General features: G+C 38.2%; 2 protein-coding genes across 2 annotated transcripts in view; one reads left to right on the top strand and one right to left on the bottom strand.

Annotated features, from left to right (window-relative positions):
• The window catches only part of LOC146003458 (uncharacterized), a 39,350-nt gene extending 25,634 nt beyond the window's left edge, over positions 1-13,716 (top strand). Inside the window, exon 5 of the mRNA XM_083141745.1 lies at positions 13,617-13,716. Within this exon, the coding sequence (XP_082997871.1) occupies positions 13,617-13,716 (100 nt within the window). The remainder of the gene's footprint in view (positions 1-13,616) is intronic.
• Positions 13,717-13,793: 77 nt separating this feature from the next.
• RpS4 (ribosomal protein S4) overlaps positions 13,794-27,897 on the bottom strand; it is a 50,504-nt gene continuing 36,400 nt past the window's right edge. Inside the window, exons 4-6 of the mRNA XM_083141918.1 lie at positions 27,265-27,436; positions 21,845-21,974; positions 13,794-13,981 (exon numbers count right to left, since the gene is read on the bottom strand). Of these exons, the coding sequence (XP_082998044.1) occupies positions 13,852-13,981; positions 21,845-21,974; positions 27,265-27,436 (432 nt within the window). The 3' untranslated portion in view covers positions 13,794-13,851. The remainder of the gene's footprint in view (positions 13,982-21,844; positions 21,975-27,264; positions 27,437-27,897) is intronic.

Raw genomic sequence — 27,897 nt, 5'->3', positions numbered from 1 at the left:
AAGCATTTAATGACCAATGGTCGAGATGGATAACACACCGTCTGAGGAGGATAGATATAATCCGCTGGTGGGAGGAGATTCTCAAACCGGGTATAAAAAGATTTTGTATCAGTTACTGTAAGGAACGGTCGAGAGATTGGACAAATAAATATAATTTTTACTACAGGGTGTTGCGTGAACAAATTCAGCAAACAACAGACGGGAAAAAAGTGCAAACAGAAGTCAAACGTATACAAGCTGTATTGTTAAAAATGACTGCAGAAAGGCGTCAAGGGGTCAAAATTCGTAGTAGACTTCCTCATTTTGACAACGATGAGGTCGCCTCTATCAGCCATGTAATTCGTGAAAGAAAAAATGCTAAAAGACAATGTATTAGTGAAATATTTGATAATGGGGGAACAAAGATCAATTCAGCCCCTAAAATACGTAATTGCATTTATAATTATTTTGAGCAACAATATTCCCAACCAGCGTCACATAATGGAGCTTTAACATTGGCATCCGAATCAGAGGTTTTTACAGATGAATAAAGTGAAAACTTAAACAAAGAATATACAAGTGAGGAAGTGTTTCGAGCGGTTAAGGTAGGGCAATCATTTTCAGCTCCTGGTTGGGATGGGATACCCAATAAGTTTTATCAAACCTTTTGGAAATTGATGAGTCAAACAATAACGGATTGGATAAATGCAGTGTTTAGCAAGTATCAAATGGGTAAATCTTCCAATACGGGTATTATAATTCTAATCCCAAAATGTCCAAAACCAAGCGAAGCTGGTCATTATAGACCCATCACCCTCCTTTGTACGGATTACAAAATATTGGCGTGATGTATGCTTGGCAGACTTATGCCTTATGTCGACAAATTAGTAGGAGAGGATCAATATGTTTTTGGTTTAAATAAGAAAATCACAAATGTTTTACAAACGATGCGTGAAATAATTATATGTTATAGACTACAGAACAAAAACTCTGAAAACGTGCTTTTGACTCGATAAATCATGAATATCTATTTAACGTTTTGCAGGGCTACGGTATACGTGGACATTTTCTATCAGTATTGAAAAGTCTTTATAGTCATGCAACAGCAAAAATTCAAATAAATGGTTTTCTGACAAAAGAACTCTATATTTATAAAGGTGTAAGACAAGGAGATCCTTTGTCGATGTTAGCGTTTTGTATTGCACTGAGACCCATTCTTTCTGAAATAGGCCGAAAAGTTCGCCGCCCACTTCAAGGAATTAACATACACTCTACTACCATTAAGGTGTTAGCGTATGCTGACGATGTTACTGTATTAATAAATGAACAGTCTGATATTGATGAAACATGTCAAGTATTACAGAAATTTGGAAAATGGTCTGGATTAAAAATAAACCAAGAAAAATCGTCAATTTTGAATTTAAATTTGGTTCATTCTCACTCGCAGCGAGGTAATTTTAGGGTTGTACAAATGATACGTATACTAGGTATAATATATACGCGCTCTATTCAAAGTATGATCCAATTAAATTATGATGGAGTATTAACTGGGGTTAAAGCGATATTACAAACAAATAAATTTCGCAGCCTTAGTTTACAGTCAAGGGTGACCTTTGTACAGGTCTATGCACTGTCAAAGGTATGGTACATGGCAAAAATCCTCCCACTACGGAAGTTAGATATAAATAAACTTAAGAGTGCAGTAAATTGGTTTATTTGGAATGGTCAGATATTGAGGGTGAAACATGTATTACTTTGTTTGCCTTTTGCCGAGGGAGGAATGAATCTTGTGAATATAGAACTCAAATGCCAGGCCTTACGTATTCAAGCTGACACGCAGACATTGATTCAGCATCCACTCAGCCTCACAAGTAAAGTTTTGAGAAGCGCTTTGGACTATATTTCACTAGAGGCTCCTATTGATATTACTAGACTGGTAGACACTTTATGGTACTTTAAGTCAACAATAGTGGATATTAGTTATGCCCTATTACAATCTCCGATATTAACAATACCAGTGACATCGGAAATATATCGCAGACTATGTAAATTAGAACAACCAACATGTAAAATTTTGAGCAAAATCCCAGAATGAAGTGGAGAGAAATATGGAATAATATTCAGGCTCACCATCTTACATCACGAATCCGATCAGCATGGTATATAATTGTCCACCAAAAATTAATCACTGGAGAGAGACTCTATGATCTTAAATTAATAAATACGCCAATGTGTGCCAAATGTAATGTATCTGATAGTTTAGTCCATAGATTGAGTGAATGCCAAATAATAGAAACATCATGGCTTTATATAAGGAAACTTGTGAGTACTATTTGTCGAACATCAGTGTATAACATCTCTGTAGATATTCTTTTATATCCAGCTTTTGAATATTACCCAAAAACAAAACGTAAAGGTGTACAATGGCTCTTAGGACACTATGCCTATTTCCTATCGACATATCGGCAACCAAATTTTAATATACAATTTGTAAATTACCTCCATCAAGAATACCACAGGATACCTGACTGTAAAAGAAATAGATTGTATGCTAATTTTCTTACTGTAATGTTTTTACTTGCCCAATGAGTTGAAATGTAAATTGCAAAATGTAATAAAAAAAAAAGTGGTTAGCACATCGCGCTGCGACGCCAAAGGTCCCGGGTTCGAATCCCGGTCGGGCTTGGTTGTTTGTGAATGTCCATTCATCAATTTTCATCATTTCATCACTCATCCCCATCTTCGCAAATTAGCCAAGAGACACAAAACGCGAAGTAAAATAAACTAAATCAATCAATCAATCAAAACAGTCTTGCACAAACGCTGCATTGACCTGCTCGTGTGTAACAGGAATTATCAATTTTATTAGACATTAAATTTCCAAAATTTGCTATATCTTGAGATTTCAATATTAATTGAACTTACAACTTGTAAGTTCTTACACTTCTTATCACAATTAATCAGCTGAGCTCAGATTGATTCATATTCAGCAGGCGCTTTACTCCACTAGAAGAGAAAAAAGCGAGTCTGAAACAAGCAATGCCTGATTTCCCTGTTTCTTGCACTTTTGAGGTGTTTCTCCCTTTCATTTTTCTTACGGCTCCAAAATTCCCCTTTCCTGGGAAAATTTCATGCTGGACACATCACTGCTCCAGATGTGGGAGTGTGAAATGGACAAAGCCGTGTTGCCGTATGCTTCAATTTTTCTCGGTCCTGTACGACACCTCTCCTCTGTCAACATAACCTTTCGTCCGCACTTCAGGGGAAGCAGAGAATGGGGGGGGGGGGGAAGCATTCACTTGCTAACCGGCGGCTTGGCCGCGCCACCTGCTTCGAAAACAACCCCAAACTTTCGTGGCCAGTAATAAGTTTGGCAACGCAGTATACTACAAAAATATCGCGCCAGGAGGGCAAGTGACAAAGCTGATTGGTTCAATGTTCGTGCTGTTCTCCCTGCATGTCGTCATGTGGATTGAGGAACCTGCGGCCGCTTCCTCGCTTTGCCTCGCTTCTGGGCAACCTCCCCCCTCCCCTATTTCCCACTTTCCACACTCCTCACCCATTTGGGTTTAGGACTAGGAGTAAGGTTCCTCGCCTCGCCTCGGGCCCTCGGCATCGGTCTTTCGTCTTTGGCCGGCAGCTGATAACAGCTGATTCTTGACAATAGCGAACCTAGTCATAATTTTATAACGCTCATTAAATTCCGAAAAAGTACAGAACTCAAAACAAGTATAAATGAACTGTATGATAGGAAGTTCCTCACTTCCTACATGGAGGAATCGACCCTGCTTCAAGGTTGGTCCCGGGTTGAAAAAGGTTGAGAACTAAGATTTAGATATTCAGAAAATCTGGTTATCCAGCATGTTCACGACAATTATCATCCTTGAAAGAGTCAGAGATATATATTTTTTTGTTAAAAATACTGCCTTCATATCAGTCTATTAAAAATGGAAATATTTATTTTCAAGAAAAGTATGTTGATTCATAAACATAAGTAATCCTACCAATTTTTTTTGTGTATATAGTTGAAATCATAAATTTGGGTAACATTAATTTAGAATACTCATAGCAAATTTGTACATAGGTACATTATTCTCAAACACAATAGTAAAAATAAGTAACACTGATAGCATTATTATCGAATGACTGGAAACATGATAAGAAATAACAAAATCTACTTTCCAGTAAGTACAACTACCATTCTAGAGGCTTCCTTTGAATATTCATTTTTACATTTACATTTCTTTATGCAGAAGTAGCGAATAGCACACGGGAGTAGCGTAGCAAGTTACTTTTTGATAAATATAGCTGTAGCTGTAGCGAAGCTACTTTTAAAATGTAGCGTTCTGATCACTGGCAAAAATACAAACAAAGACTGAACCATTTATAGTCGGACCAATATGTGCAGATATTTGCTGAATTGTGCATTTTTGTGATATTTTTTTGTGAAAATTAGTCAATAAATTAGTAATAACGTTTTGAAGGTTGGTGGCACTGAAAATAAGAGGGGGGTCAGGGGGTATTTTCAAAATGGCCGTCACAGGGATTCTCAATACATCTTATGGGCTACATTTTGATACTATCGTCACTTTTTTTATATTGTCGTCTCGGAAAATAGTGCAGGACACACTATAAAAGTAATTATTACATTATAGCAAAGATGTCTGACAACAAGTAAATGCTGATTGCCTAAATTGCAGGGGCGCTTCTTGAATATTGATACCCTATGATATGCCTGCGTCAAATGACACTTATATCTGCATAGTTGAAATTTTAACAATAAAGAAAAAGTTCCTTTACACCACTTCCATTGAGGTAGTAGAACTCTATAGAAAAATAATAATGTTATAATCAAGCAGCAATATGAAACCTGTAGATTCTTGTCTTGATGTCATCGATAACTAATAACGCCTTTATAGTGTCACGAACCGGAAACAAATTGCTATATCATCACAAAACCGCAAGTCAGCTCCCGGGAGACGAGAGGTCGCCAAAGGAAATATTTTAAACTACGCCGACCTTAGTGTGTATGACGACGCTCCGGCGGTACGTTACATGGGTAATGTAAACAAACAAGAAACAAATAAACAATAGGCAATGATTAAAACAATATTTACCTTTTGTGCCAGGGTAAGTGCCATCAGTTGGAGCTCAAGAGATTGTATAGGGGTAGAATAGATGTGAGATCTGCTGAGGCTGACGAGGCCGACGCTGAGGTCGTGAACTCCAGTTGCTGAACGATCTCGACAGAGATCTTCGTTAGGTTTTCATTGGACGGTCGCTGTTGTTGTTGTTGTTGCTGCTCCGGCTGATTTTGTCCTCTGTTGTTCCTGGTTCGTGTCTGTGCACTGGAACTTTGCAGACGATTCGAAGCTATCTGCTGAACTACCAGGTGGCTCTAATTCCTCGGCAGTCCGCTTCAGGAATTTCATCATCACAGATCCCGCCAGTGTGGTGAAGAATCAGGTTGTGGCGATATCCGACATCTTTTTCACTGATCCCTGGAAACACAACACACGTTTCTCACTCACTCGCACATCGTATAAAGTGGGTACTTGGAGGAAACTCTGGGGGATAAAAGCTGCCAGGGGCATGGTGCTGATCACATCACCCGCACCTTCAGTCGTGATCAAGATAATGTGGAGTCCTAACTCCACACCCCCTATATGCCTTCATGGTGTTGTGTAAAGCATATGGGAGCACTTTACTTTTACTTACGGAGTATATGGTCGTGAAATGAGCAAGACGATACTTAAAGTACAGCACATTGAGAGCTTGTTAATAAATTTGACCTGAAAAATGGAAAGTGGTTATATATAAACCTCTATCTCCGAAATTCAAATAGTAAAATTTCCGAATCGAGATTTTAGATTTTTCGGAATCTGGATATTTTTTGGCAATACTTAGTGAAAGCAAGATTGCTGGGAAGTGTGTGTGTCAGATCGAGAACAAGAATCTTAATTACTCTCATCATTCGTCTGTTCAATACAGACACCTATCTAGAAATATGTTTCGGAGGGAGGGGGGGGGGTTCAAACCAAGTGTCTCCGGAATAATAATAATAAAAATGTTTTAATTAAAATAATTATATTAAATCAAATTTATACTAATTACAATACATACATGTAAATTAATATTATATTATTATTATAGGAATAGGTAAAAATACTGTATAAGAATAGAGATATAACAGCGCATATTCATTCAGTAGCTTAACTGTAGTTAAGATCGGAATAATTTGCATAAAAGCAAGTGCCCTGGAAATGAAATCAATGTCAAATAGATGAAGAATTGAATATTTATCGAATAACAAAAATGATGTTACATGTAGTTGTAGAAAAGTAAGTTTCTGATTAATATTTTATGCATATTATTTTGAGTAATAATGTACATAAATTTCCTTTGTAATGCAATTCAATGCCGTATGATTTCAATATAATCCTTGCCTTCTGAAAAGTTCAAAGGGAATTAATAACCATCGATTATGCAACAAATGCTAATATTTTCATTGCTTAATTTTCGTACTTAATAAGTCTTTCGGGTGGGAAGGTGGGGTCCGGACCCCCAAATTAAGTCCTTCTTGTCCTTCAAAGTCGTATGATCCTAATATTGTCTTCCAATACGTTCAGAGGATATTATACAACAAAGGTTAAACGAGTATATTTTCATTATTTAATTTTCGTACTTAATTAGTCTTTCGGGTGGAGAGGGGGGGTGTCCGGATCCCCTAAATACGTCCTTCCTGCTCTGATTAAAGTAAGTTTCCGATTAATATTTTATGCATATTGAGTAGTAGTGTACATAAATAAATCTTCTCTGTAATGTCCTTCCGAATATATTTTTCATTATCTAATTTTTGTACTTGATAAGTCTTTCGGGGGGGTCCGGACCCCCCTAAATATGTCCTTGGTTCAATACCAAACGAAAAAAAATCGTAAGTACAAAACAAAAGAAAGTACTTCGTGTTTGGTCAAGGAAGAACATTATTTTTCTCCGAATTCTATATTTGAACCGCAGGATCCAAAAATTAAAAGGACAAATACCATCAAGCAAAAACAATGGATCCAGTGCTGCTCTTTTCCCAATTCTTTCCAACACTAACCGTGGGTAAATTTGTGATTTTGCTTACTTATAATTTTTTCTATGCACCATCACATTCATGTATTCTGTGTAAGTTGTGCTGTGAGATGCTCTTCAATATGGGTTTTTCTCTTAAAAACAAGAGCGTTGAATGCTTTACAGTGTTGGAAATAGCAGACACTCGAAGTCTCATCCTGATGACGTCACAGAGACCCTGCCGGGACTGTAAACATGGGGGCTGAAAAAAAGGCGAGTTATGACCAGACCTTCAAGAGCGGGGGAAACTAGCGGTCTACGGACCTTGTTCTCGGTTATATCTATTGATCGTATTTGGCGCTGCAGTCGAAGTACAGTTCAAAAGACTTTCACTTCCACTGCACGACTTCCAAGACCGCACTGCGAGACCATACTCAGAGGATGCTCACTTCAAGTATGGTCTTGCACCTTTCGGACACGGCCTAATTTACTGCTTGATGACTGACTGTTCTGTAGTTCACCAATCTCACAATCACTTCTCTGATGAAGCCACACTCTCATGATCAACTTCGCCGTCACTGAGAAGAAAGTTCTGGTGTTCAGCATGGATTTCTGCCAAATCATTATCATCGTCACTAGCATTGTCTAATAATTGTTTAATGTGTTCTAATAACATATGATTCCTTGCCAATGTGTACAAAGAAACAGCAGCAAGTCAACAATCACATTTACAATTGGTGCGATATGTAAAGCAGCACAAAGGCAAAACTATTACTGTAGCTGTTGACATAAGATGACACTTGCCGTGAAGAATACCACTGCTGCCAACTGACAACTTCCACTGTTGCAATGTCTCGTTGTGCACCAATATTCGGAACGAAAGTGTGTTTTTAGCATAACTCTTGCTTATGATGTATTAAAAGGTGAACAAAAAAGAGGGGCATATGATCGTTTTGGGCACGACACTACTATTACTGACAAATGGAAATAAGTACAGTGGAACCAAGATTTCCCATTTTTTCAGGAGACCAATCTGAAAGAAAAAAAACATTATACAGGGTGACTTGTAATTAGATGTATTCCCTGAAAGGGGTTAAAGTAGAGACAATTTGCAATAAATTTGACCATATGATACCATGTCCGAAAATTTGTAGTTTGAGATAATCGAATTTCTATTTTTTTTAAAAAAAATGACAATTTTCCACATAAAAAGATGAATTGAGAAAAAACTGCTCATTGTATTCCACTTATTTCAGCGTTTTCTGATAGCTAACAAATAAGTGGTTCGTTGAAAAAAAAAAAGGTTTTCCCAAATAACAATCACATGTAAGTAACAGGTGGGTCTAAACTTACAAGCAATGATAAAAAAATGCACTCTTAGTTTACTTGGCAAAGTATTAATAACAAAAATGGTATGACAAGAAGCGTACAAATTACTTAAATTACTTCCTTGTGTCATCTGCTATCCAACAAGGTACAAATGTTGCTAACATTCAAATTTGTGTACAAGAAATGATACTTCATTCATCTTCATGTGAATGGAATCAATGAACAATACAATAAAATAACATTACACGTCTTGCTCAAAGTGGTCACCTCCATTACGAATGCAGGCAGGCAGGTTTTTACGGACATTTGCTCTGGTAACTCGTGATGTGATGGTGTCCTTGATGTGTTGACCAGCTGTTAAGATCATCTCCCCGAGCTCTTTTTGCGAGATTACCTGTGTCTTGTAAACTAAGTCTTTCATGTGGCTCAAAGTGCAGAAGTCGCAAAGCGTCAAATTGGGGGTTCGAGCTGGCCAGGGAATCGGGCCGCCTCGGCCAATCCATTTCTTTGGGTAATTTTCATCCAGCCACTGTCGCATGCCCAGGCAGAAGTATGGATGGGCGTCATCAACAATCATTTGATCGAGCCATTTTTCCTGCCCCAAATCTTAAATGGCATCACTTATGAACATTTTTTGAGGAACGGGATGGCAATGTTGTTGTAGGATGTGCCTCTAGCGACAAGAGGTGACATGATTTACCAGCATGATGGCTGCCCAGCTCGATCCCCCGATCGATTTGACGCCTTGCGACTTATACATTTGGAGCCACGTGAAAGACTTAGTTCTAATTCTTGCATGTAGAATTTTCATAGGTTACATTGCAATGCTTTCCATTCTCAAATTATTCTTAGTCAAGTTTATGCTCAAATAGGCTAATTGGGACTGGACCTGCAGTTTAACCTTCAGTGAATGACTGGTACAAACATACATGATCTGGCGTTTAATACAGGAATATGCCTGCCACAGTTTATTGTCTTTGTGATTAATTTTGCATGATCATCTTTAAGTTTTTGTAATACCCCCTTCATCCAATGGGGTTTCAAATATCACACTTCTTAAATTAACAGTGCATTTCTTGATATCACGCTCCCTTGAAAAGTATGTACTACACACAGGAAATAGCCTCGATACTTGATGCCAATTTTCCTTGCAAAAGAAGCTGGACACGTCCTTAAAAAGGGACATTCACAAATCACACACTGAAAGAGGAAAATGGAGTTGTTAACACAGTATGCTACGGGTCCCAGGTTTGAATCCTGGCCTGGGCATGGGTGTTCTTTGCGAGTGTCCCTTCATCAAGTTCATATCATCACTCATCACGATTAGCCAAAGTGGCAGATATGCGAAGTAAAATAAACAAAATCAATGAAACAACATCCATATACCAGACTCGAACCCAGAACTTATGTATAGTGATCAAATGTCGACCACTGAACGCTCTCTGCGTTATTTTTTTAACTGCAGTATTTGGTTGGTAATCCTAAAAGAGCCAGCGAGAATATAGTGCATGAAAAATTATTACTATTTATGTCTATTGTAAACAAAGCTTGCACGCTGCAGGTATATACCTTGTATTCCACACATCTTTCCTCGCAACTAACACACTACTATGTTGACAGTAGGTAGCATTTGAAATCCTTGAGACCTGAAGTAGCAATTGCTACCTCGCATCACCCAGGTAGCAAGTGCCCCCAGGGGACTTGCTACCTTGGTGTGCTCCAATGTTGTGTGTTCCTGGGGGGTGCCCACTAGCTCTCGAAAGCTTCAAATCCTTTCCAGAACTCGCTTCGTTGATAGTACAAGGATCTTTTCATCATTTGTTGCCGAGAAAGCTTCAAGAGACACAAATATGATGATAAAATATTAAACAGTAACGAATTTTGAATTTTTATATTGCTGGTGCAAAGCCATATACAGGGTGACCTGTAATTACATGTATTCCCTGGAAGGGGTTAAAGTAGAGGCAATTTGCATTAAATTTGACCATATGATACCATGTCCGAAAATTAGTAGTTTGAGATAATCGAATTTCTATTGCTTTTTTTAAATGACAATTTTCCATATAAAAATGCGAATTGAGAAAAAACAGCTCATTGTATGGCACATATTTCAGCGTTTTCTGATAACTAACAAATATGTGGTTGGTTGGAAAAAAGTTTGTCCCAAATAACAATCACATGTAAGAACGGGTGGGTCTAAACTTACAAGTGATGATAAAAAAATGCACTCTTAGTTTACTTGGCAAAGTATTAATAACAAAAATGGTATGACAAGAAGCGTACAAATTACTTAAATTACTTCCTTGTGTCATCTGCTATCCAATAAGGTACAAATGTTGCTAACATTCACATTCGTGTACGAGAAATAATACTTCATTCATCTTCATGTGACTGGAATCAATGAACATTACATGTCTTGCTCAAAGTGGGCACCTCTGTTACGAATGCAGGCATGCAGATTTTTATGGACATTTGTTCTCTTAACTCGTGATGTGATGGTGTCCTTGATGTGTTGACCAGCTGTTAAGATCCTCTCCCTGAGCTCTTCTTGTAAGTTTACCGGTGTCTTGTAAACTAAGTCTTTCATGAGGCTCCAAATGTAAAAGTCGCAAGGCGTCAAATTGATCGGGGGATTGAGCTGGGCAGCCATCATGCTGGTAAATCATGTCACGTCTTGTAGTTAGAGGCACATCCTCCAACAACACTGCCATCCCATTCCTCAAAAAAAATGTTCATAAGTGATGCCATTTAAGATTTGGGGCAGGAAAAATGGCTCTATCAAATGATTGTTGATGATGCCCTGCCTGGGCGTGCGACAGTTGCTGAATGAAAATTACCCAAAGAAATTGATTGGCCGAGGCAGCCCGATTCCCTGGCCGGCTCGATCCCCCGATTTGACGCTTTGACACTTCTACACTTGGGAGCCACATGAAAGACTTAGTTTACAAGACACCGGTAAACTCGCAAGAGCAGCTCAGGGAGAGGATCTTAACAGCTGGTCAACACATCAAGAACACCCATCACATCACGAGTTAAGATAACAAATGTACGTAAAAACCTGCGTGCCTGCATTTGAAATGGAGGTGCCACTTTGAGCAAGACGTATAATGTTCTTTAATTGTATTGTTCAGTGATTCCAGTCGCATAAAGATGAATGAAGTATTATTTCTTGTACACAAATGTGAAGTTAGCAACGTTTGTACCTTGTTGAATAGCAGATGATACAAGGAAGTAATTTAAGTAATTTGTACGCTTCTTGTCATACCATTTTTGTTATTAATATGTTGCCAAGTAAACTAAGAGTGCATTTTTTTTATCATCACTTGTAAGTTTAGACCCACCCGTTACTTACATGTGATTGTCATTTGGGACAATCTTTTTTTTCAACAAACCACTTATTTGTTACTTATCAGAAAACGTTGAAATATGTGCCATACAATGAGCTGTTATTTTCTCAATTCGCATATTATGTGGAAAATTGTCATTTAAAAAAAACCCAACCTAAATTCGATTATTATATTGTCGCCCTGTATATATTGTCTCTCAACTTTGTGAAATGATATGAAGTTGCAAGAGTGACTTCAATGAAGAATGCAGAAATGTGCATGATGAACTATGGAATTACCAACTCTCCATTATGAATGACGATTAGAGACGAGCTGTTTTAAGTTCACTTTGTACAGATAGGCTAATCACGGCTGGACCTACAGTTTCAAGTGGGATCCAAACCTGTTTGCTGATGATTAGATGGAACAGACCATGCACTTTTCAGACACTAAATTCAGTGCCCATTCCCACACACTGCTGCTGGAATGCAAGTTTCCATCAACACACCTCTGGGAATAATTAGTTTGTCCTTTCCTAGAACAAATATTTAGTGCCATATTTTTTTCTCGTGTTTCTGCATCACAAATCCTTCTTCTGATTAGTGTTTCCATAATGTGATCACAGAAGCCATTACCACAGGGTTTGCATTCAGGCATCATTCTATGGGTGAAGGGATACACATCTGGTGGAAAAATGAATGAAAAGTACTGCACTAGAGTACTGCATTGGACCACTTTCACTCGAAAATACTAGATTGAATCTCCCATGCTCGAATATATAGAATATCAAGTATAATTTCAATGGGACAATAATAGTGTAAAAATTCATCCTGGTAGAAAAACATTTTAACATGGATAGGATAACTATGTTCATTTCAGTTTGAATTTCACTTAAAAAAGGTAAAGGTAAAGTGTTCCCCTGTGCATAGCACCACGCCATGAAGGCGTATAGGGGGTGTGGGGGTAACGCCCCACACTTTCTTCATCCGGTCGTGAGTGGGGGTGATGTGATCAGCATCACGCCCCTGACCGCCTTTACCCCCCAGGGTTTCCCCCAGGTACCCATGTTATTCGACGCTGGGTAGGCGCCGGGGCCGCTTCCACCGTTAGAAAAGTTCCCGGATTTGAACCGGCCGGGGATCGAACCCGGGACCTTGAGTATGGTAGTCAGACGCGTTACCGACTGAGCCACCGCGGCCACACTAAAAATTTCACTTAATTTTTTTAATTCACGATCAATATTTCAAGGCCTAACACTACAGAAAAACTAAACTAACATGTGAACTACTGGGCTTCAAGTGCATACCGACCACAACAGTTTGAATGTTCGAGCGTTATTTGCACGAGCAAAGATTGATTCCGTAAGCCATCTAGCGTCATCCATGCGAACTATTAGATGATCAGGCAAAAAGGCCTGGATGCAGCACTCTATACTGCACAGTACTTGGAATAAATGGCAATATACGTGGTTTGTAAATATGTATTTTTCTTAATAGGTCCTTGGCACTTAGTTTCTGGATAACTCTTGTACAAGTACATACACATGAAAATTGGAAGGTGTGATATGGCAATTTCAGGATGTTCTAAGTCACAATGAATCAATTAACGAAAATGTTATAAGTATAATTTTATATTGGGCATGTGTAAAGATTCTAAACATTAATGATTCAACAATTGTTTGCTATTTAAAGACAAATATCTGCTGTAAAATTGCATTTTTTGACTTACGTGCTTTTTCAAGAGCCTACAATTACTTACATAAAATTAGTTTTATAAAATAATAAATTACTCAAAATTCTGTTGGCCCTCCCCTCATGCAGAATAAGATTGAAAATTAATGCAAAACCAGATGTTAACATTAAAAGTAAACATTGTCCACCATTTTTCACGCTGCATATTTATAAAAATACATTGCTTTGTTTTCAGGTGTGACCAATGTGGAAAAGTTCTCGTGAGACGGCGGGATCTAGAAAGGCACGTGAAATCCAGACATCCATTACAAGTAGAAACTACAGATGATTTATGACCAATATACAAACTCTCTCTTTCCTTTATATTATTGATTTAAGGACACCCTGAATATTTTATAGAAATAAAATACAATTTCCAATCCTTTGTTTATTGTTACATTACATGTATTTCATATCTTCCAGCATCAAACTCAAGATGAAGCTGCCTTGGCAGCCAACCTCTTGTCACGTTCTTCAGCAATACTCAGCTTCACACCCTTGCCACGTGGCAGAGAAATGTATGTCTTGGTTCCTTTGCCTATTATGAAGACATTATTTAACCTGTAAAATTAAGAATATTCAATAAGTAAGAGGGCAGATACTAGATAAGACAGTTTAAGTGGTAATGTGTATTATTATTTCCAATTTGCTCAATAGTGATAAGACACTAATACTTCATAATTTCATGGTTATGCATCTAATAGAAAGATTCCAATACCCATCACTTGTTCATTCACTATATACAAAGGAGGCAGCATGCCCACCACACCCGACAGTGCTGTCACCTAGCGACGCAGAGTGGAACTCGTCTCGCAGACATGTGGCGTACACCAGCCTGGTCTACATATCCCCGAAGTTTCATCACTCTTGTCACTTTATTTCGCTTTTTCACGGCATTAATCCGGTTACTTATTGACCGTACCAAATATAATGCTATCTGGCCGCTTATTTGCTTTCTCTTATTTTTTGTCTCGGCTTTTTTTTAATTACCCAAGGTTTGGCCTATGCATACAGTTGTCAATTGAAACAAAGCCTAAACCACAACTTGAAACACGATGACCTTGCCAACATACAATACCTATTACAAATTACAGGAAAGTTGAACATAATAAAAAGTTCTATGAGCCTTGGTGCTGTTAAGTATGAGAAATTTAACAAGTGTCACACCGAGTTTTCCTGGTCATGCAAATGCATTCAATGTGTCAACAGAGCTCGAACTAGGAATAAGCAGGAGAAGCATTGTTATTTTTTTGGGTGAAGTTTTGAATGCCTAACAGAATTACGAGAGGTGAGTAACTGATTACTATGCACCATTGAGGGATGTTGGTCTCAAAGAAAAATGCGCTCATTTTAACAGTGAGTGTGAAGAATGTCAGAAAATTATTTCACGCATGTAAATTACATTTCAATGTGGTAGTAATTATCCATGAAATGAGTGGGGAAATAAATACATTTCTCATAACTAATAATGGAGCACACCACAATCCACAACACCTATACAGATAGGGTCTCTGGTGGTGACATTTAAAATGAGGCCCTGGCTGGGGCAAGATCTCAGGAGTTACAATACTTTCATTTGATTACCACAGTTTACATTCAAGATGTAAAAAGAATATTCAAAACAAAATGCATGAAGAAAAAAGAACAATGGGCACAGCAAAAATCCAAAGTTAATTGCATAAAAGAGGGATTGATAAAACAATAACAGGGTGGCTAAAGCCAAAGAGAAGAAATTTCCTGACTTTTTTAGGAAACATTGTCCATTCCACATTTGTGTAAATTAATATAATAAACTCCTAATGCTTCCAAATTTTGACTGACTTAAGTACGAGGGTCACTATTTATATTTTGAGCCTAACAATGAAAAAACAGGAATTTGGCATTGAAAACTGTTTTATTGTTTTTCGAAGTATTCTCCTTTATGGTCAATACACTTTTGCATTTGTTCAAACCATTTGTCAAAGCAGTTTTTCCAATCTTCTTGAGACACCTCCATAATATGGTTTTTGAACGCATCAACGGCATCTTCCACCGACGAAAATCGTTGTCCACGCAATTTATTCTTGACATTCGGGAACAAGAAGAAGTCATTGGGTGCCAAATCAGGACTGTACGGTGGATGACCCATCAATTCGAATTTTTGACTGTTCATAAAGTCGGTTGTTAGACGAGATGTGTGACAGCTGACAGTTGGCATTGTCTTCATGAAGAATGATCCGACGGCGTTTGTTTGTTTTCCGTATTTCACCGAAGACCTCTGGCAAACAAATTGTTGTGTACCATTCAGAGTTGACCGTTCTACGTTCCTCTAAAGGCACAGTTGCCACATGACCAGTTTTCCCGAAAAAACAGGCGACCATTTGTTTCGATGTGCTTCGAGCGCGAACAACTTTTGTTGGATTGGGTTCATCTTGAAACACCCATACTGTCGACTGCTGTTTACGTTCCGGCTCATATGCATATATCCATGATTCGTCACCTGTTACAATCTTATATACATCTTTTGAAGCACCACGATTGTATTTATTGAGCATTTGTTTGCACCAATTGACGCCAGCGTCTTTTTCAGTTTTTGTCAAATTGTGTGGGATCCAACGAGAACATACCTTTCTCACAGCTAAATGATCATGTAATATTTTATATATGTTGGTGAAACTAATGCCTATGGTTGCCTCAATCTCACAGTATGTCACATGACGATCTTGCAGTATTAGGTTTTGCACAGCATCAATGTTTTCTTGAACAACAACTGATTTTGGACAACCTTCGCAAATCTCGTCGGTGAGCGAATGGTGGCCACGATTAAATTTGTTATACCAGCGTTTCACAGTGGCAAAGGATGGGGCTTCATCGCCAAATGTGGAAGTAAGTTGATTGATGCACTCTTGTCTTGATAATCCACGTCGAAAATCATAAAAAATCATCGCACGAAAATGTTCACGAGTTAATTCCATTTTATTGTTGTCGCGCAATCTCCAAGGCAACATAAACAACACAAATGAAGCTATTGACATAACATTTGAAGTACGTTATGGTCAATAATGCCAGACCATTCCGTGCAAACGTCAAATCGCACCTAACTTCAATCAGTGTTGCCAAGGCTCAAAATATAAATAGTGACCCTCGTACATATCAACTTACAATAAATTTACTTCTTTTATCTTGAATTTACATTCAAATTGAAAAATAATGAATTGACTAATGAGATTAGAGTGAATGGTTTCGAATAAGCATCATTAATGGAAAAATAAATTTTGTAATTTCTCCTTAGAATTTCTAGTTATTATTACTTGATATTACGAGTAGGGTTTGGAAATTTCCAAGCTCCTGTTATTGGAACCCTCTGCTTGCTTGAAGACTCATTGTTCGGACAAATTGTCATTCCTATTAATCTTGTTGTCATGCAGTCTGCGCATGCGCAGTGTATGTGCGAGTCGAGAGGCTATTTATATTGTATCTAAAGATATCTCATTGGCAGTTACGCGGAGATAGGTAATTTACTCTGATAAGCTTACTTTTCATTTTTCCGTGCAAATTTTCTTTGCGATTGATTGTCAGATGTCAGATGTGTCCAGCTTGCTGCAGGCAACGTGGTTCCTTCTTCTTCCGCTTGTGCTCCTGGCGGCACTAGTTGATGCGGTCCTTTCACTTTCTGCAGTTTTGGTGTGGGTGTAGCGCATCGGGGTTTTGGCGTTGTAGGTGTCTGCTCTAGGTCTCTCGTCGTCTGCTTCCGTGGAACGGCATTTGTTTGTATGCGCAGGCAGGCGTTTTTGTGAATGCTTAAGGGCCGTGCTTGGTTTCTTGTCCTGCAGGGGGAGCCGGTTGTGTGGGTGGGTATATTCCTGATAGCGGGAAGTCAGGTTTTATTGAGGGCCCCGGGTTTAGTGTTGAGGCTGGCGGGAATGGTCACTATTGCATACGTTTCTTTTGAGAACCTTTCCAAGGTGGATTTCGCTTGGTTTTAGTCTATAAAATAGCAGGAAAGGCCTGTTCTCTCGAGTTGGTGGTCAGCATAATGCTTCTTGAGCCTATCCTCAAGTTGACACTGTCATACCCACTTACTTGCTTCCAGAAGTGCAGGTGATCCTGTAGAGCCTGTTGGGACTGCACAGTCCCAAGTGATGTTTTGCTCATAAAACAACTTTCCGAATCATATTTGGCCAAAATTATTTTATATTCATATTTATGTGAGCTAAGAATAAGTTATAAAAAAATCTGGGGTACTTACAGTTATTCTAATATCTAATTTTCATAAATCTAAGACCACTGCATATTTATGAGGTCAATATGGCTGCATAACTGACGCTTAGGTCTAAGAAATTGCTTACTGCTCCCTTGCATATACTTCCAGCAGTGCCTGCTGTTTGTTGTGAGTAGTAAACACTACACATAACAGGGACACACAATACAGAAACCAAATGTGTCATGCAGCAAGTGTTTGTAGGATGTGGTACTTTAAAGTCTTGTCAGTCGATAAAGGGTTAAACAATCGTATGGCTTCTTGTAATTGCTCGTGGTTTTTGTAAAGAAGGACGAGTCGTCAGTATATCACATGTAGCCAATTCCGGAGAGGAATTCTAAAATAACTATGTTGGAGAGGATAGCGGAAAGGGGGTTTCCCATGGGCAGGCCTTCCTCTTGATAGAAGTATTGGCCTTCAAAGTGTAGGGCAGAGGTTTCTAGGCAAACTTTCAGGAGGGATATGATTAGTTCAGTCTCATACGGGCTTCCTGTGTTGGTTAATAGCCACTTCCTGGTTTCACATACGGCAAGGCTGCATGGTATGGATGGATACATTTACTGGATGTCTATGCTGGTCATTTTTTATTCTGTCAGTCCCCACGTATCCAGTGAGAATTTCTTTTATTTCTTGGCTGTTTCGGACACAGTATTTCCCATGGTGGTTGTGTTCACTGATCCTTTGTTGTAGCCATTTAGCAAGGCAGTTTCCTGGGTGTTTGAAGCCAGTGACTATTACACAAAGAGGGGTTCCAGGTTCTTGGGATGCTATAGGTGGCAGGGATATCTGGGTCGTGAACTTTAAGCTTTTCCTTCTCATCTTCTGTGAATAGGGGGATGAGTCGAGAGCACTGCACCCACACCAGAACAGCAGAAAGTGAAAGGACTGCATCAACTAGCACCACCTCTAGCACAAGCGGAAGAAGGAACCACATCGCCCGCAGCAAGACAGTACATGCCTGATGAAGCCACCAGACTGGTAGTGAAATCGATCATAATGAAAATTTGCACCAAAAAATGAAAAGTATGCTTATCAGAGTAAATGGGTATTTATGTGGAATATTTCAGTATATTTAGTGTATTTTACATACATCCTGTTATTAAAGTATGTGTAAGTCTCCACACACGTTTTATTGTACCAGTGACTGAATAAACGAAACCATACACCAGGAACTTGGAGCACGAAAGAGAGTTCATGCACGGTACTCCCACATGCTGCACCCGTACACACTCATTATTCAATGCATTAACACTTGTAAGTTGCTTCTCTTTTCTCTCTAAACAAACAACTGCTGCAAACCATATGCAAAGGATAGTGTGTTTTCTATTGTTGCTACAATGACCAAATTATAAAAATGGAAATTTAGTTAATTATATAGGGTTTGGTAATACTGGGTGGGGTGTCGCTGGGATGCAGCAGCTGGGGTAGCCCATGACCCCCTATGTATTTTGGTGTGGCAGAAAACTGAACCAACAAAAATAAAGAGGGGGGAAATTGATTGGCTTGCCAACAAGAGAAAAAAAGCACACAATAACTAATAATAACAACAAAATTAAGATAAACCTGTATAGGCTTACCATACGTCCGGGATTAGCCAGGACAGTCCTGTTCTTTTAGTGCTGTCCGGGGTTTTGAGAATATAAACATGAAAATAGCTACCGATATTGAATATTCACAACCAATTTTTAAGGTGTTTCAAAAGACTGATATTTCAAATTAATTGATTGATTTTAGAAAATAATGTTAATATTTTTTCATGTAGTTTAATGTTCCAATAAAATGTTAAGGCTTTTAAGTAATTTCAATTTATTTTTGTAACGAAAACTGAAATTCAGCAGTAACGAGTTGATTGCCAATATGTCCTGGGTTGGACCTAAAAAAATATGGTAAGCCTACACATGTAGCACATCATAACAACCACTTCAAAAGCAAACACCAGGTAGATTCATTGTATTACATACACCAACAGTTCAAGCATAGCCTGTTACAAAAAAAGAGGTCAACCAAAGCAAAATCCTATTTTTTTCTTTTTCATACTTGAATCACTAATTTTGTTATAACCTTTTATTACAGGGAATTGTTCCATTAATTGTAAACCGGCAGTTGACAATGTGTGGGTTTTGACATGAAAACAAGAAGCACCATAAAAATCTAGATGCACGAATGAACCTTAAATGTACCTTTTTCAGCATTCTGGGACCCCACTGTAGGACCTTGATAAAATTCATGTATAATTCCTAGTTTTCAAAGCGTACAAGCAGATATTTTCTCTCATTCAGCCTTATTTATTACCACCTCTTAACACCTAAAGTTCAAATCACCAACCCTGAGACCTGTAAACAAAATCACCTGCATGCAGAAAGCATTGCAAACTCATAGAAGTAAAATAATCCACACACAAATCCAGCGTTGTTACAGGATTCATTACGTAAGGTAAAACAACGGCTAATTTGTAGTATGGGATACGCTGCTGCAAATGACATCTCACTTTAAACCCAATGCTCATTCTTTTGTACTTATTGCTTCACCTTTATGGTTAACTCTTTTCACCAGTAATCATTTCCCATAAATTTGGCTTCTTTCTTGCATGCGAATTGAATATAGTTTGCTTGCATTTTTTTTTAGACAAAATGATATAACATGGTAATTTATATTTCTAAGGTTTGATATAAATAGGAGTGTATTTAAAATTTGTTTGTAGATTTTATGTAAATTGTAAATAAAATATATAATGGGCATAAACAGCCATATGCAATGCTGTAAGTCCAATAAATATATTGATGATGATCACAAGACAAAGAAAGTTTGTAAATTTATTGTGGTTGGAAACTTTGACAATCATCCTAATAACCATTTTTGTTCCGCCAAATATAGTGCACTTCGTAAAATAACTTGGTGACATGGCAAGGCAAGTGTGAACATTTTGTAGGAATATGCATTGTAACTTTCAATGAGCTTAGAGATTTGTGTACATAATATTTTATAACATTGGTTATTTCCTAAAAATAATCATGTGAACAGCAAGGAAGTAGTGCGTGCCACTTAGTAATATTGCCTGACTAATCCTTAGATAAATAACATGCCAAGTTCTATGCATGTGGGAAGGTCTCCGTGTTCTCAGAGCTTGTTTTCAAAACGCCAGCAAGGACAGACAGCCTTTGAAAAGGGGTGAGAAACAGATTCTACTCAATATTTATGTAACGTTCTGTCAATGGTATCATGAGAAACCAGTAAAAGAAGTGATTAAGTCGGTATCCCAGTGCAGTGGTGTGTCAGTGTCTGCAGTTTTAAGGGTTAGAGAATGACCGGGAAAGTAACAATGCATATTCGTCTGATGTTTTGAGAGTGGGTTCTCACATTCAGAGGCTCTTATATAAAATGAATAGGTGCGGCAAACTATGTGTGTAACAGCAGATGATTGCGGTCATGAATCAGCTGACGTGGAGTGATACATCGGATCGGTGAGATGGTTTGTTTACAGAAGGTCTCAGGGTTGGTGATTTACACTTTACACACACAAATATATTAACAATATAAAGGTCTGTGCAATTCCAATTTACCCTCAAGTATAATTCACAGTTTTCAAAGCGAACTTCCTAAAAATTCAAGGATACAAGCAGATATTTTCTCTATATCAGCCTTACTTATTTATTACCACCTCTCAAGTTTACAAATATATTAACAATATATTTGTAAACTATTTTGAATTCCAATTTATCTAAAAATTCTAATTCACTTCAAGATATATTGCAATAATCTTCCATCTGTCCGATAAATTGTTCTGTAAAGGACACCAACAAAGCAAACAGGTTGAGAGAATTCTGTTTTACCTGGTATTTTCAATGCAGCTTTATTTTTCCTTCGATAAAAATAAAGCAAAACTGTCAATTCCTGCATTCGTAATTCCTTGGTTTACGTAATTTCCTGTGGATTACAGACGTGGGAGACGGTGCAATCTGGGTAAATTTTATATTCATTTGCTTCCCTGAGAGCAGAAAAGTAAAATATAAAATCCACGAAGGTCACATCGAGGTTCTACCGAGCTACTAGTAAAATATACATTCTTAATGTTTCCTCATGACAATTTACAAATTAAATCATTTTGTTTCTAGAAGATCTTAGTTTTACTCGCACATGAACCTAATGTTATAATTTGACACTATTGATTGTAGAATTACACTTGCCTTGTTGCAAAAGTATGGCCTTGAGTGTCCTTGATATGAACAATGTCAAATGACCCAGGATGTCTCTCCCTATTAACAACAGTACCAACTCGTCCCAAGTTACGGCCACCAGTGATCATGCACAAATTGCCTGCAATAACACAAATCAGGAATAAACAATAAATATTGGCAAAATTAGTCTGATACAAACATATAACTTAAACTTATTAATTTCACAAGAGTAACGTGCATAACATTTTACTGAACTTATTGATATATTACACGAGAGCATTATGTATATAAGTAGGGGGAAAAAATTATCGTAAATAAAAATTGACAAAAGATTTTTAAAAAAAAAATTAGATCAGCAATGTATAATAGCAGTGAAAAACCTTTATCTAACCATACAAAAATATATGTAGATATATATGTAGATTGATGAGCTTCTCCAATATCATATGAGGATAATTTACATAAATTTAACTGTGTAAGTTGTGTCTATATTCATGAAAAATGAATACAAAACAAATAAATTACAGAACATATTGTGGCTTGATATAATTGATGCCAGAACCCGGTACCGGGCAAAGTGTTGGGGTTCTATCTAGGAAAATTTTATAACATTTTGCTATGTTGAAACCATCGAGATTGAATGTATAATGTGGGTAAATGTAAAATCAGTTCCACTGCATTTGTCACATGAGAAATGGTGGAAAATAACATCCAAAAACCATTTCCAACGTATGAAACTATCTCACAACGGCATATAATTTTTATGTATGTTTGGCAGAAAATTGTGCAAAATTAAAACCCTAATTTTGGCAAAAATAATACCACTCTTGCTAAAAACACCCAAAAATCTAGGTCCCACTCTCGCTGATATGCTTATATGAGAGGAAGAGAGACAGGTAGTGGAGTAAAACCAGCTGTTAAAAAAATAATTAAAAACTGAAAAGTTTGGATATATTTATAATTGTACAGGGTGTTTCAAAATGATATGTACAATAAAAACACGTGACCTGAGCAATACAACAAATCACCACTCAAATAATGCCGTGAAATATATTTGAACACATTAAGTATTTTTGGAAAGGTCCCAGTAGTTCTAAATTTTGCCGCCGGGTGTCGGGCTGACCAGTTGTAAAATGGCTGCCATAACTGGCGAAGCATTCTTGAACATGCCGACTACACGGTTTATGCCACAACTGACACGTGACAGTGCAGACTTTACATTTCACCACTCCTTATATATACTTTTTTCACTTGTTCAATAAAATTCTCTGGTGTTTTAATTTCAAAATTAAGATTTGTTGTTAGCTGTTAGCTGACAATTTGAAAATTTAAACTACTTTCTGTTGATGAAATAATGTCTAGCTAGCTCTTCCACCGAAACTATCAACTAAGCAGATAATTTTTGCAATAAGAGTGGCACACAAAACAATTCATAGGTACCATGATCAATCATCATGCCTTGGCATTACCTTCATGGCAGATAGCCAAACTTGAAATTTTCTCAAGTTTCTTTTTAATATTTGGCCTTACCCTGTAGATATGAAAAATTGGTTTCTACAACTACAGGCTTGGTCCAGTGGGCAATGAACAGAACAAGGTATGATTCATTACTACATTGTTATTAGCTTTAAAGATTATACCTTCTGGTTACTTTTGGATACATAGAAGGCGTGTGATACAGAAGTCTACGACTACACTTGCGAATGTGATTTTTGTCTGATGTCACAAATGACTTACATGGCAAAAAAAAAAAAGTCACACTGGGACATCATAAGAGGGCAATGCATGTGGTTTTTGAATAACTAATGTCAAACTGCTACTTCTGACAAAAATTACATGTTTGGACAGAATCTAAAAGTTTCACAAAATGCTGTACGACGACGACGTATCAGACATCAGATGTATAGGGCTCCGAACAAGTGTTCTCGGGTTACCAGCCAGGTTGTCGATTTTGGCTTCCGTTTTGAGTGCATCATCAGTGAACACACATAGGGCTCCGTTTATGTATGCAACCTAGTGAGACATTCGGTTCGGTCACAATTCATCATTAGTAGAGGTGAAATCGGACAAAAATGGCAAGCATAAGTGAAGCCTATATGTTAGTCCAACAAAATGTCATACATGAAACCTGACATTTGTTTCCATTTTCCTTCAGAATGTCAGACAAAATGCCATACAATACGTCAAGATAACTATCTGTCGGTGCCAGAGTGGTAGCTAACCCCTCCCAGGTCAACAGCTCCAGCCCACTAACTACTCCCAAAAAGACAACAAAAAAAGAATGCATTTTGCACAGGATATTTACAGGTTTTTCAAATTTGTGTCACTCTGGAAATTTCTCTCCCCTTCCCACTTTCACATTTCTGACAACGTGGTTGTGTTGGATGCATAAAGGCAGCCTAAAGTTGATGCTGAGACTTTACAAGATTTCCCACTCCTATGCAGTACTTCATAATGAACTCTTTTAAAAGCAAATATCTGGCAGATTAATTAAATTGCATCAGCACTTCAAAAAAGCAAAATTCCCTGCCATTTCCCAGACCTCAGAAATTTCCAGACTTACCAGTTTTCAAAATTTATAGCCATCCTGAATTTTTAAGAAATGAATGTTTTGTGAATTTGATGAGCTACATTCAGAACAGAGAATTTCATGACACTGCAAGTTTCTGTATAAAATTGAATATTGTCACTGAAAACTGAAAGATCAAGTGTGCAGCCAGGTGATGCTTGATGTAAGACTAAGACAGGAGCCTCTGCAAGATACATTTGCTTTATTTTATTTATTGCATGCTCACTTTTTCATGGCATTGTGATGATGGTTATACATGACAATCAATCTATCAAGTATAGCAGTACTGAAATGCTGAGATAACCAACCCTTTGTCTCCCCCTCTGCAATGCAGACTTTATAACATTTTACATGGCCTTCACATAGGATTCTACCTAGTTGTGCCATAAGTTCTGATACGCATGCCAGGGAGTAGAAATTAAACACAGTACACCTAGGTTGACAACTGAAAGGTCAAGGAGCTTTATTGTGCCTCTCAGATGTACAGTAATACAACATTCACTCGAAATGGCCACCTTTTGCCTTGACACAAGCCCAAAGTCTGTCTGGCCATGCATCTATTGCGGCACGGATCACCTCCATCGGAATTTAAGTGGCTGCTTTCGTCAAGGTCCATTTCAGACTTTCCAAATTAGGGTGACGTTTTGACCTTGCCTTCCAACACAGACCAGAGTTTGTAGTCCAATGGGTTCAAATCAAGGGCCAATCATCAGCTGCTATGACGTGAGACACATTGATCCAGAGCCACCGCCGGTTGGTCTTTGCTTTGTGTGTCAGGGCCGAGTCTTGTTGAAACATCCAATCCTCTCCATGGAACAAGATTTTGTTCAGGGGATTCACCACAGGCTCTAAGATGGTATCTTCATACACTTTTGTAGTAGTTTTAACCTCTTTCTAGCAAAAGTGCAGCTGTGTGACGCCATCAAAGTTAACGCCCCAACACACCATGATGGGTGCAGGATGATGGGAACTCTGCAGTCATTTCCTCTGTTTAGCTTCCTGAGCACTCCGAGCATACACACGATCATTCTGGCCGTTCCAGGATTCCTCTATGTCAAAAATTTTCTCGTCCATAAAAATAATTCTTCTGTGGCTGTTTCAACAAGAGTGCCTTTGCTTTCCGCTGTCGCTTACGCTTTAGGTCTGCTGTGAAGAAATGCCCAGTTGTTTGTCGATAACCTTTGAGTCTAAGGTCTTCATTAATGATGCAGCACATTGTTCTTGTCAACACATTCATCTGCTTTGCAAGGAGATACTTCTTATAACAGGGATTCCATCGAATTCGATCCCTGACGGCTGTGACGAGAGCTGGTGCTCGGAATGACTGCAGATGACCACTTCTAACATGTTCAGCAATTCCATTGGCCTCAGCAAACCTTTTGATCGCACGATAAACAAATAATCTGTTAATGCCCAGATGTTTTAGTTCCTTGAAAATCTCAGTGGGCGTAGTCTTTGCCTTGTACAAGGCAACCACTGCTGCATGCTTCTGTTCGATGTCCATTTTACACCCTTTCGTAGCTCTTGCTGACTACACCAAGCTTGAACAGGCAACACCTATGTTTCTACATGTGTTTTACCATCTTGCTACTACATCGTGCTGGGTTTGCAGTGCCAGCAGACAGGCTATCACTTTGTATCAGAATTTATGGTACAACTGGGTACACTTTTGGTCTCACCCCCAATTGGGACCACATCCTTCTACTGCAACTGCTGGGGGACCACTGAAACTGACTAGCTAAAACTGTCCCCTCTTTCACAGTGAAGCTTAACACCCTCAGTCTCAAGAGACAATCGAACCAGTGGAAAGTGTTTGATGCGGAAATCATACAAAAAGTACATACAGTAATTTTAAATTTCTCAAGGGACCAAGGTAAAGAAACTTCAAATACAAGAAAATGTAAAATATGGGAAAATTGTATTGTATCTTGTTCTACTGGGATGATGAAAATTGAATGTATAATGCCCAAAAATGTAAAACTGGGGAATGTAAAATTAGGTTCCACTGTACATTATAGAAGGAATTAATCATTTACATATGAGGGACATTCTGAAAGTAGGTTTTGTCATTTCTTTTCAGAGGGAAGATGTATTACAAAATGAGAACACATTGCCATAACAAAAGACAGTCTTTCCTGAATTCACGACGGGAGGAGCGATGGCACATGCACAGTGTCCTGAAGAATAGAGGTAAGCAGCAGTCCGACGTGCCCGAGCTCATTCGAGTGCAAACCAGTATGGCAGAAAGACATGTGCTGAAAACATGTCACAAATGGAATTGTGGCACACTATTGCCACACACTAAGCAAACTGAAGTCCGCCATTCGACACAAAGAGACCAGGGCTCTTTGAGTCTAGGGGTTTTTGTTCTTGGCCGACAATGCAAGCCCCACACAGCAAGGGTCACTGCAGAACACATTCATCGTCTAGGATGGGAGAGATTGAATCACCTGGCCTACAGCCCCGATCTTGCCCCATCAGACTTCCACCTTTCTCCTGCGTTAAATCAGCACTATCGGGACGTCACTTTGAAAGCAATGAAGAGGTGCAACAGGATGTGAAGAACTTCCCTGGGCACAGATTTTTACCAGGAGGGTTTCTTGAAATTGATTTCAGGGTACGACAAATGTATCAATGTCGGTGGAGACTATGTGGAAAAATAGCCAAAAGATTGTGTATTTTGTTATGATATTGTATTCTTGTTTATAATGAAGCTTTTCCCTGTGAAAAAAAAATGACAAAACTTACTTTCGGAACATCTCTCGCATAAACAAAATTCACAGCACTGTTGAGTATGTTAACAACATATATTATGATATAAAAGTTTGTAGTCTTACACTGTATTTGTTCACATCCTTACCTGAATCAAACCTGATACTGTCCATAATCTTTCCAGATGCAATATCCAATTGGACTGTATCATTTGCTTTGATGATAGGATCAGGGTATCGAATTGTACGGCCATCATGTGTTACCAAAAATGGAATAGCCTTGGGACCAGTCTGGACCTTCCTGACCTTGCACAGCTTGTACTGCAATATACATAAGGGAAAGATCTTAAAAAAATGTAAACAAGGATCAACTCCTGCTTTAAAAATCTGAGTGCAGCAATAGATATGACAACTTTCATTTGCTCCATCAAATAACTACAATACCCAGTCCAAATGTGTTACCCTGCCCCCGAGTCAGGGCAACAGTGTTTTTTTTCCTTATTTAAATATTTTATTAATATATATGTGTGTGATTAGTGTAAATCAATTTATTATGTAATTTTAGGTTCGTATTATTCCATGTAAAAATACCATGTAGCTCTGTTCTTGTTTCGTGTTTCGAACGTTCAAAAGAAAGGCGGGCTTAAAAATTTTGAAAGAAGGGCCGTTGGCAACAGACGCCAACAAAACGTATATAAACTCCCAGATGAGAGTAGGGGAGGTCGGCTGTTGGAACTGAGACTTGGAAGGGAGAGGCTGTTTTTGCTTCGGTTAGCTAGGAC

This window comes from Lepisma saccharinum, chromosome 20 (assembly GCF_977018435.1).
Source record: "Lepisma saccharinum chromosome 20, izLepSacc3.1, whole genome shotgun sequence".
In the NCBI taxonomy this organism is placed as follows: Eukaryota; Metazoa; Arthropoda; class Insecta; order Zygentoma; family Lepismatidae; genus Lepisma; species Lepisma saccharinum.
Note: the sequence above shows the minus strand (reverse complement) of the source record. Positions and strands in the feature narration are given on the sequence as shown.